The sequence below is a fragment of the Diabrotica virgifera genome, chromosome 6, assembly GCF_917563875.1.
Source record: "Diabrotica virgifera virgifera chromosome 6, PGI_DIABVI_V3a".
NCBI lineage: Eukaryota > Metazoa > Arthropoda > Insecta > Coleoptera > Chrysomelidae > Diabrotica > Diabrotica virgifera.
Genome location: NC_065448.1, coordinates 80,048,163 through 80,060,781, shown reverse-complemented (window position 1 = coordinate 80,060,781; position 12,619 = coordinate 80,048,163). Strand labels below are relative to the sequence as shown.

The 12,619-nt window shown below is 31.9% G+C and overlaps 1 protein-coding gene across 3 annotated transcripts in view; it reads right to left on the bottom strand.

The window, feature by feature from the left end:
* Nucleotides 1-12,619, bottom strand: part of LOC126886468 (regulator of telomere elongation helicase 1 homolog) — a 115,651-nt gene that overhangs the window by 69,857 nt on the left and 33,175 nt on the right. For all 3 annotated transcript variants that reach the window (XM_050653419.1, XM_050653421.1, XM_050653420.1), the window contains exon 3: nt 4,290-4,618. In XM_050653419.1, coding sequence (XP_050509376.1) covers nt 4,290-4,618 — 329 coding nt within the window. The remainder of the gene's footprint in view (nt 1-4,289; nt 4,619-12,619) is intronic.

The following is a 12,619-nucleotide window of genomic DNA, read 5'->3' as shown; positions in this document are numbered from 1 at the left end:
GATAGCTTCCCGTACCATATTTCAGCCCCTATATCCTTCGGAAAGTCCAAGACCGCTGCGGTAGAGGAGTTGCCTAATATCCCCCAATCTAGTATCCAGGATATCATGAATGGATTCCCGAATCTGCTCCAAGAAGTCCTAAGGGCAAGAGGCGGCAACGCCCATTATTAATAGGTACTCATATTTTTTTAATTACACTATAATTTTCACAATTATGTTTAGATTTTCTTCGAAAATTTTTAAACATTGGATTTTTGCTAAACAAACCTTGATAAACGACATTTTTTTCAAAAATTTTACTGTTTTGTTTTCCTCAAAGGTGGTTTTCACTGTATCTTTCATAAAACGTGGTCCAAGATTAATAATTTCTGCAAATTGAAAGAAATACAAGGTGGGCGCTTAATTTTGCCGTTGAGTGTACTTTTCAAGGTCATAGCCATTGATGTCTACGCAGAAAATGTACCAATTTTCATTTATGGGGGAAATACACATGGCAGAAAACCTATTTTAATCATTTATAAAAGTAGTTTTCAAGTTTGCTTGAACAGCTCTGCCATCTGAAAATATGTGGCTGTTCTTTCTGGGTGATTCCCCAGCCGCTCTTGATTATGGTATGTGTTAAGTGGCTCAAAGAAACTGACGTCTAGCGGTAGAAGTTTATGTATGCATGAAAATTGGCTGAAATTGGCTTTTTTCGGCATTTTTAATTGATTAGATGCATGTTCCGCTTAAAGAAAGCATTTTACGAAAAAATCCCAATAATAACTTTCGTCTTAAAATAACCCATGTTATGAAGAGTGTAGGCGCAAATATTTTACGGAGCTATCCCTACTTTTTCTTTCTGTACACGCCAAATTACGTGTAGTAAACTTATCACTGGTATGGAAACTGCAGGTGTAAACATTAGTAGTTGACAATGCCATTGTCATTAGCATTATAGAGATTTTCGTTCAATTTTTGACTGTTCTTGGATAACGGTTACTTGTGTAATCGCTTAAATTATGATTATTTTTTCACTAACTATGTATTCAGTTATTACAATAATTTATAACATATAATAAAAACTAATACTCAATCGAGAAATGTTTTGGATGCAGCTCAAAACAACTATTTAGAGCTACTGCCTCAAAAATTAAAATAGCTATGAAGATTGCCAACCTCCGTAGCGGAGATGGCACCTGAAGAAGAAGAAGGATCGAGAAAAGAGGAAAGGTGATAAAGTGATTTTTTTAATAATATATTGATACTATGGAACGCTTATATAAATTTTGAATATCTTTAACAACAAAATACTTGGATCACAGAATATATCCTGGTGTATTCTCTGCTTGGATCTAAATAATAAACAATAAATAACTTTTTATTAATTTCACGTCAATTATTTTTGTCCAGTCGGGTTAGACGAATAACAGGCCTAACCTTGCATTAGGAGCTGCCACAAATTTTATTTTTTTAATCTTTAGGGAGGGTCAATAGTAGTCTAAATTTTAAATCTCGACTGAATTCCGCCATTGCGTTAGCCGCCATCTTGATTTTAAACGAGAACGGTTTTTGCTCAATATCTCCGCTATTTTCAACTTTTTGACAAAAAGTATAACAACCAAAATTGTTGAAAATGTAATTTTCTATCATTTATATTTTTTAAATTTTTTCGTGCCATCGATATTTTCCGAGTTATCGCGGAAAATAATGACAGTTATATATAAATAGAGCATATTTATTGAATTATCTCGATTATTGTTAGTTTTACGACAAAAATGTTCCTATACAAAAATAGAGAGAATTGATTTCTACACAATTTTAGTTTCTTTCATGTTTTTGCTAAAGTTATTATTTTTAAGGTAATATGTATGCGATAATGGCGCGAGTGTAGGACCTGATTGATTTTGTAGCAATTGTTTTTGTTCAATATCTACGCCATTTTCAACTTAAATTGTTCCAAATATGATTTCCTACAATTTCTTTTTAACAATTTTTTTCATGCGGCTGATATTTTCCGAGTTAAGTGGGAAAATGGTAAAAAGTGGTGAGGGGAGCATAATTACTGAATTGAATCTTTTTTCCGAGCTGCCCCAAATTTTATAATTCTATCCTTTAGGGGAGATCAATAGTAGTGTAAATTTAAAATCTCGACTGAATTCCGCGGTTGCATTAGCCGCCATATTGATTTTAAAGGAGAACCGTTGTTGCTTAATATCTCCGCCATTTTCAACTTTTCGACAAAAACGGTAGGAACTAAAATTGTTGGAAACGCAATTTCCTACAATTTCTTTTCCGCAATTTTTTTATGCGATCAATGTTCTCCGAGTTAAGGAGGAAAATAGTGGAAGCGGAGGGGAAGCATAATTATTGAATTGTCTCATTTATTATTAACTTTACGACATAATTGTACATAAACAAAAATAAAGAGAATTATATTTTATACAATTTTTGATGGCGGCTAACGCAACGGTCAAATTCAGTCGAGATTTTAAATTTATACTACTATTGACCCCCCTAAAGATTGGAAAAATAAAATTTGGGGCAGCTCCTAATGCAAGGTTAAATGGTATCCCGACTGGGCTATTTATCAAATACGCTATCAATGTTATTTAATAAACAACTCAAAATATTCCTGAAGCCGTGTCAAATATTTAAAATTGTCACTGTCTTGTTAGCACATTATATTCGACTGAGTGCGTTGTATGACAAAGATAGCGAATGTTCGATTTGGAAAATATCACCACGGTGTTCATTTTTGTTGAATCCTGAAAAAACTAATGAATATTTTTGGACAATTTAACGCAGAATGAAAAATTACATAATTACCGAGGACCGAAAGTCCCTTAGAATAAACAAGAAGTTTCGTTTTGATGAGATATTTGAAATTAAAAATCACACTCAATTGTCTATCCTTTTTCACCCCTGTAAATTATTAAAATTTCGCGCCTATACCCTTGAAAGAAGTTGTTTTGAAGCGAAAAAAGCCAATTTTTATATTCCGTTGAAATATTGGTGTAAAAATGTTGCCATGGAAAATTTTCGGTAAAAATTTTTGAATTTTTGGTTTTAAACGTAGCATATCGGCATCATAACCTATCAATTTAAATAAGTTTCAACTTTTGTGGGTACGAAACCGACCTTTTTCGACAAAAGCCAGCCATCTATTATGATTATGGATATATAAAACGATAGGGAACTTGCACATTTTTTTATTGCATAAGAATGTTCAGTTTTGTTTAAAAATGAGATTTTCAAAATTTCACGCTTCAAAAACTCGTGCAAAGTTAAAATCTTCTGTGTTTATAAAAATAGTTCAAACGGCCCGTGACGTCACATGGTTATATTTATATTTATATCCTCCTTCTTTAGTTTATTGGTCTCCACCTACTTGGATATTTGGCCAGCTCATCGTCGCGGAATAAGGGAAAAATATTTATATTTTAATGACATTTATCGTATGTCATTGTAATAATATATACCAGTTTGTTGAGATTGGAGTTTGATACAGTTTTTGAAGAGATAGTATTTATATTTTCTTAATCTTCTATGTAGTTACAATAGTTCAAACGATCAAAAACACTTGTGACATCACATAACTGTATTTTCTACTGACGTTTGTAATGTTTAATTTAAAATTACATATATACATTTTTGTTTACTTTGTTAGTGCAGAATGTAAACATATAACCATATGACGTCACGACACGTTTTGGGCTAGCTGCTATAATTTGAATTGAGAATCGTCTTTAGGGGCCAAACGGAAAACAAACACAACTTTTTTATATTTGATACATGTTTCAAATTATGTTCTGTTGTGATTTCTAACATTTTTTTCGAATTTAAAATTTTATGCAAGTTCCGTATTATAGTTATTAAGGTACTAAGGGTATTATAAGGATAATAACGCTTGAGGTCAATGGTGTATATACCGAGGGCCTTTGGCCCGAGGGATATACGTTGACCGAAAGCGTTATTATATATAATACCCGTGGTGCCTTCAACGTTTAATGTCCGACTAAAGCATTCCAGCAATAATTTACCAGCAATAGTCGTAACGTAATTGTGGTAACCATAGTTTTACCTAGGTTGTTATTTGTCAACTTGGCAGTATTTAACTAGTTATTTAAATTTAATGCACTAGGGCGTTATTTTTCAAATTAACGCTCTAGGGCATTATATCATACTTAACTGACTTCGAAATCATGTCGTTATTTGTCAAATAATATACCAGTCGGACGTTAAATATTTTATTAATACACTATTATTAATAAAACAAGCAAACATAAAACAATTTAAAATATACTTACTCCAGCCTCTGCTAATAACTCAAATATAAATGTACCATCAAGCGTCACCTCAGAATTTTGTCCACTCGATAAATCAATTTTATCTATAGCTTGTTCAAGATTTAAGAATACTTCTTTAAGGTTACATAGATCATTAGCGTCAAAGTCTTTAGGCGTATCTTCAAATTCCACTGTTTGGTCTGATGATAACATTTTCATAATAGCTGTCACTTCGTCAATCGCTAACGCAACATCTGACGACTTTATTTGAAGAGAAGCTGATTCTTCACAAAGTCTTTCGACATTATGAGCTTCATCAAGTATCACAACTGTATTTGATAAATTAATTCCTGTGTAAAGAAAAATTATAATATAATCGACATAAGATCATAGTGGTGCAAGTACAAGAAATAAAGATAGACCAGATACATCTTGCAATGTATCAAATGTTCATACAGTTCGTACAATATAGATACATACTGTTGCATGTCATCCGCATCATAGCACATGACGTCATATAATAACAACACGAAATATTTAAGTATGTAGTAGGTGTGTTTCTTTCTAGAATCGTTTAACTGAGTCAGGGCCCTCGTAAGAGGTACTGGCGCCTGTGTGCAAAAATGGATTTTGGCGCCCCTTAAGGCATTTTGGATCATGGTTTTATTTATTTTTTGAAGGTAGGTAGGTGCTTGAAATATACCAGAAAACTGAACTTTAGAATGTGAGTTTCACCCCTTCTCGGGGGTGAAAAAACATACGTTCAAAAAAGTCCGAAATTGGATAAAATGACTAATTTTAAATAATTTTTCTTCTATAAAGATTTTTCTCTGTCAATACTTTTCAATAGTTTTCAAGTTATTTGCGAGTCAATTTATGTTCATTTTTCAACAAAAACAAAGTTTTTAGACGGATTTTCGCAAATAACTCAAAAAGTAAGTATTTTATCAAAAAAATATAGCTTATAAAAAAATAAAACAAAAAAATGGTGTAAGTACCTATGTATGAAGTCTGCAGACCCAGTAGAAGCAGAGTTGTAGCTGGTGAAATGGAGGTCCTTATTCGTCAAATTACAAATAAAATATTTCAACGTAAAATAACCAAAAAATGCACTTATCAGGGAAAACGCATTACAACTTTTTTAAAGTGTTTAAAGAAGATATATTTTTTTAATATCAAAAATAAGTAAGTTAAAAATAATGTTGGTCCCTTTTTTTGGTAAAAAAATCATGAACACCACCCCCTAATTAGCATCCCAAATGAAATTAATCGTTACCGCTTCACCACAAGTTACTTGTTGTTTATTTGATCTGAAGTTTCATCGGTTCAAAGTGCTTATTTTTGAAAAGGCTGTAGTTAAAAGGGCGAAAGGGCTGAACGACTCACTAATCATGAGTGTATGCAAAATTTGAATAGCCATATCTTCCAATTTTTGTCTTACAGGAAAACAAAACGTCCAAAATATTCAGAAAAGCAAAATCTACATTTTTTTACTGCTTGAGATTTTTGGTATCACTAATTAATTTTAAAGTTATTTGGAAAGAAATTTTTTCAAGATTGAAAAAAAATTACTTTACAAATTTTTTTCAAAAATGAGCACTTTAAAGGCAAGCGTCCACAGACCCGCATCGGACGCATCGTACGCAACGGATTTTAGTTTGTCTTGTACAGAAACTTATGTAACCGCGTCCACTGATCCGCATCGTACGGATCGCATTATTGGCAATCATTCTAAGGCAAACTAAAATCCGTTGCGTACGATGCGTACGCGATGCGGGTCTGTGGACGCTTGACTTAAACCGATGAAACTTACAGATCATATAAATAAAGCTTTTCTTAAACATTTTAAAGATGTTGTAATGAGTTTTCCCCGAAAAGTGCTTAATTTTTGGTTATTTCACGTTGAAATATTCAATTTGGAATTTGACGAATAAGAACCTACTTTTCATTAGCTACAGTAGCTCTGCTTTCTACCGGGTTTTGCAGACTTTATATTATTATATAAATTATTTTTTTCACTTTCTTGTAATCTATATTTTTGGTAAGAGTATTTTTTCGATAAAATAATTAGTTTTTAATTGCGAAAACCCCTCTAAAAACAGGGTTTTTTGTTGAAAAATGAACATACTCGCAAATAACTCGAAAAGAATTGACTTAATGAAAATCTCTATACAACAAAAGTTGCTTAGAATTAGTCAGTTTATCCAATTCTGGACTTTTGAACGAATGTTTCGGGCGTATTCCCCTGAGAATACCCGTTTTACCCCCAGAATAAAAGCACACATCGGCAAAGTAGGTATCACTTCTTTTCTTGTTTGCTATGTGTATGACAAATTGTATGTCAATATAAGCGGTTCTTTAAAATTTATAACAAAAACCGTGAGTAAATGGACTATTATTAGTAGGCTAAAATATAAAAATGAAACAAACAGAATCAACGCCATAATAAAATAAATTAAAATGCCTGACTTCTGACATGTTCTAGCAAATAGGAATCGGCAGTAGCTGGATGATATACTAATAAAATTTCGTGTGTGTTTAAACTAAATCCTATTTAATTTCTCAACTTTTATTTTAAAATTAATTTTTGTTTTTTGTTTCTTTGCTTTTTTGCCATTTTTGACCCCGGGTTTTGGCGCCCCTAAAGGATGACGCCCGTGTGCATTGCACACTTTGCACATATGGTAGCGGGGGCCCTGAACTGAGTACACTGTAATAATTACAGCCACTAGACGTATTTTATTATACAGGGTGTCTGCGTAACTTGGAACCATATGGGAAACTTTTTTAATATCAATTTTACGAAAAAAAGTCATTCTTTATAAAGTGCTCTGCATAGTCTAAAACCTAATATGCAATCATTAGATATCAAATTTTGTCAACAGTATACGATGTATGTCAAAAAATATAAAAAAAAATCTGTGCATGGTCTAAACCTCAAAATGCAACCATCAATTATGTTAATTTTATACGAGGTGTGTCAAATAATAGGAATTTAGAAATTCTTTATAAATTCATATTATTTGACACACCTCAGAATTTAGAAATTCTTTCTAAATTCATATTTGACACACCTCGTATAAAATTAACAAACTTGGATAACTGATGGTTGCATCTTGAGGTTTAGACCATGCACAGATTTTTATGAAGAATAACTTTTTTTCCTAAAATTATTAATAAAAGAGTTATTACATGTCTAATAAATAAAAAATGATGTTCGGAATCGGTAATTTAGGAAAATTTCAGAATTTTTTTTCAAGTAGAAGGCTGTTATTGCATATTTGAATATGGTTTTTAATTACAAATAACTTTTCATAATAAAATTTTTAGATATTTTGAAATATAAAGGTAGTTTGCTCTTGAGCGAAATTCATATTTTTTGACATACCTCGTATACTGTTGACAAAATTTGATATCTGATGATTGCATCTTAGGTTTTAGACTATGCAGAGCACTTTATAAAGAATGACTTTTTTTCGTAAAATTGATATTAACAAAGTTTACCATATGGTTCCAAGTTACGCAGACACCCTGTATATGCGTAGAAATAATATTGGAAGATTTCTATTAATGTAAATTTAAAGAAACATATCCTAACTTATTTCATTTAGTTTGTATAAGTGGCATATAAAGCGTTTTTATAAAACACTTGTTCGGATTACACTCTAACTGTGATCGAACAAAGGTGACATGTTGGCATATATTGGTAACATTTATTTAACAGATGTGGTATTGATACTTCAGATTTGTTTTAATTCTTTACTATAAGTATTTGTTGAAGTGAAAACTTCTTTAGTGACGTTGTGCGATTTTTGGATAGGGGAAAAAGCATTGAATTCACGACCGTCATTGCGACCGTCATTGCGACCGTCATCGCGACCGTCATCGCTTATGCTATATATTATTTGTATGTATATATAAATTGTATAGAAATATTTAAATTCAGAATAAATGTAAAACCTACTTTAGGATGGGGAAAAAAGATTTATTTCGCGACCGTCATAGCGACCGTCATCTCTTCGATGAAATACATTTTGTACGTATCTATATTATGTGTATCTATACATATTAAATTTAAAATAAATGTAAAACCTATTTTTCGATAGGGAAAATGGATTTATTTCGCGACCGTCATCGCGACCGTCATCTCTTCGGCGAAATAAATTTTGTACGTATATGTATTGAAGTGAAAACTTCTTTGTGAAAGCTTGTCTTTAGAGACGTTGTGCACTTTTTGGATGGGAAAAAGTATTAAATTGGTAACCGTCATCGCTTCGAAGAAATAAATTTTTGAAGTGAAAACTTCTTGAGGGTCGTTGTGCACTTTTTGGATGGGGAAAAAGTATTAAATTAGCGACCGTCATCGTTTCGACGAAATAAATTTTTGAAGTGAAAATTTCTTTAGGGACGTTGTGCACTTTTTAGATAGGGAAAAAATATTGAATTAGCGAACGTCATCGCTTCGGCAAAATAAATTTTTAAAGTGAAAACTTCTTTTGGTGACGTTGTGCACTTTTTAGATGGGGAAGAAGTATTGAATTAGCGACCCTCATCGCTTCGATGAAATAAATATTTGAAGTGAAACTTCTTTAGGGACGTTGTGCACTTTTTCGATGGAAAAAAGCATTAAATTAGCGACCGTCATCGCTTCGATTAAATCAATTTTTGAAGTGGAAACTTCTTGAGGGCGTTGTGACCTCAATGGCTTAATCGCTCAATCGATAAATTAGTGACCTTTATCGCTTCGACGAAATAAATTTTTGAAGTGAAAACTTCTTTAGGGACGTTGTGCACTTTTTGGATGGGGGAAAAGTATTGAATTAGGGACCGTCATCGCTTCGACGAAATAAATATTTGAAGTGAAACTTATTTATGGACGATGTGCACTTTTTCGATGTAAAAAAGTATTAAATTAGCGACCGTCATCGCTTCGATGAAATCAATTTTTGAAGTGGAAACTTCTTGAGGGACGTTGTTCACTTTTTACATGGGGAACATATTATATTAGCGAACCTTCATCGCTTCGACGAAATAAATTTTTGAAGTAAAAACTTCTTCAGAAAAAATTATTAAATTAGCGACCGTCATCGCTTCGACGAAATAAATTTTTTAAGTGAAAACTTTTATAGGGACGTTGTGCACTTTTTGTATGGAGGAAAAGTATTGAATTGGGGCCGTAATCGCTTCGATGAAATAAATATTTGACGTGAAACTTATTTAGGGACGTTGTGCACTTTTTCGATGTAAAAAAGTATTAAATTAGCGACCATGATCGCTTCGACGAAATAAATATTTGAAGTGAAAACTTCTTGAGGGACGTTGTGCACTTTTTGGATGGGGAAATAGTAGTAAATTAGCGACCGTTATCGCTTCGACGAAATAAATTTTTGAATTGAAAATTTCTTTAGGGACGTTGTGCACTTCTTGGATGGGGAAAAAGTATTGAATTTACGACCGTCATCACTTCGCTGAAATAAATTTTGTACATATATAAATTATGTGTATGTACCTATACATAAATAGCATAGGGCATACGCATCGCGTATATCGTATATGATATAGGTATAGCACTTCTTTTAGGATTGGGTAAAAGCATTGAGCCCGCAATTTATATACTATAAGAAGTTTTCACTTCTGTCGGCACTCCACGAGTGCCCTTAATTTTTTTTTATTAAATTAATTGTTTTTTATTATTTACTTTAACGGAAGATTATAACTTAATTCTTGTTTTCTTTTTGAAGTTATACTTCTTTACGGGCGTAATGACGGTGAAATTTTATATGGGAAAACCTAGCGACCGGGCGCATGCGCATTATAACTTTGTTCTGATTGGATGTTCAAATGACATGACAAAAATTATCCAATATGGCAGCTGTGGCACAGCTGTGGGACTGTGTTTGATTATAATGTATGCTTGTTGCGTTTTAAAATTTGTAGGAAGAGAAACAACAAACAAAAAGTTAGTTAATGGTTATACTGCCTTTTTAAATAGTTTTCATATTATATTTTTGGACTTATTTACATAGAAGAGATGATTGTTGCATGCCAATGTGAAAGCTCATCAAACTGTGCCTAGTATGAGTGCCGCAGATCTCGCTTATTCAAAGCTAAAGAATCTTTCACTGGTAAGTGTTTTATAAATAGTTGATCAAATTTTGTTATGATATTTGAACATAGCCACTTTGCACGACGCAAGTGATTGCGAAATTTATTAGTCGTTATACGGGCTCCGATACCTACCTTGAACCTACCAAAATACATAAGTAGTATGTAATACTTTTTTTTACATAATTTGATTACCATCAAAATTTCTATCAATATTCACCTAATATATTGTCTTCTTACCCTATGTTTTGTTGTATTTTTTCAATTCTAAATCATTTCAATTCAAAATCAAAATAATTTGATTTACATAAGTTAAAAATGTCAAAAGGTTAATCTGTTTAGTTAGACGATCTTCGCACATAATGACAAGCTGCCTCTGTGGTGCAGTTTTAATGCGGGTGAATCCCAATACAACGCAAATACCAGCCGCGTGGTAAGTTGGTTCGAATCCCAATAGAAACTTTTATTTTTTTATTTTTTTTTTATACATTTTATGATTGTAAGTATATTTATTATATAATTTTATTTTCAGAAAATACGTATTTAGTTAAAAATTTTTCCGACAATTAATGTTCAGAAATCATTTGTGGCATTTTTAATGTGTTTGTGTGTGTTTTATTTTTTTATTATTTTAATTTTTGGCACTGTTTTAATAAAAATGTTTGAGAAGTATTAAGTATAAATTAATTTAATATTTAAATAAAATATAAATAAAAAGTATATTAATTTCGTTTATAATCATATAATCATATAATCATATAATAGAAGTATAACTTCTTACGTGCGTACAAAGTACACACACATTCTTTTTTTTTTGTGTTTATTGGCATTGGGAAGAACCCGTTTTGCCACGAAAATTTTTAACATTTGAAAGTCTATACATATAACTGAACACAATTTGGTACAAATACAATTTTTACAAATCTATACATATCAATACAGTAACTGAATACAATTATTTGGTACAAATACAGTTTTTACAAATCTATACATATATATTTAATACCTAACTGAATACAATTTGGATTGGTTGATACAGAAATTATAAGCGTCTCCTCGTACGACCTAAAAAGTTATAAAAAATAGCTCTTACTTCGGAATTATGGATGCACTCCAGCATAATCGAAAGATAATTTTGAGGAAAAGGGATTTTTAGTTTAGTTAGTTCCGTAATAAGATAAGAGGTGGCATTAGAATTATGACTGCATTGAAAAATCCAGTGATTAAAGTCATCAAAACTGTCACTGCAGTCATAGTTCTTGTTTTCTATTTCTAATGTTTTTATTTATTTACATTGAATATTAATTTGTTTTGTTGTATAATCGACTTTGCAATAATTATGTAATATATTTAATTTAAAATGAATTCATTAATTTTTTTGTAAATGGGCAAAAATGTCAACTTAGATCTCTGACATAGATAATGACGTGCAACAGTATCTATATTGTACGGAGTTTCCCTCTGTTTGCATTGTTATTAAAGAGCATTCTAAAAAGAATGATCTCCCGTACAATGCATTCATTTTAAAATTAGACATTGCCAATTAAAATTGCAACGCTGGTAGCTTCAATTCCAGCTTCATTTACACTTGGCAAGCTTACTGGCTGAAAGTACTTGCGGCAACTAAACTTGCTTATTATTGTCCATCTACTCTACATAGTCAGTGTCATGTCATACATGTCAGTGGACAAAAGCAGACAAGTCCAAATATGAGTTTTTTCAGGAAGTGAAGAAAACTATTTTAAAATTAAACGCATAACTAAATGTAGTTTTTCTTAATTCAAATTATGTAAATGAGATAAAGTCAAAACCTTATGTGACGTCCGATATATAGGGTGTCCCAAAAGTAGCGTAACAGTCGAATATTTCGCGAAATAAACATCGGATCGAAAAACTGAAAAATACGTATTCAATAATTTTCAAAAATCTATCCAATGACACCAAACACCAACCCCCACTACACCCCCTGGAGGTGGGGTGGGGGTAACTTTAAAACCACAAATGGAAACCCCCAGTTTTTCTTGCAGATTTGGATTCGTTACGTAAAAGTAAGTAACGTTTATTCAAGACATTTTTTCGAACTGTGGATAGATGACGCTATAATTGGGAAAAACGATTTATCCTGATACCATAGGTAAATTATAGAAACGGTCTAATATCTCGAGAAATACACTTCCAAAGGAGAAACCAAAAAACAGGTTTTTAATATTTTTCGAAAACCTATCGATAAACACCAAACATGACCC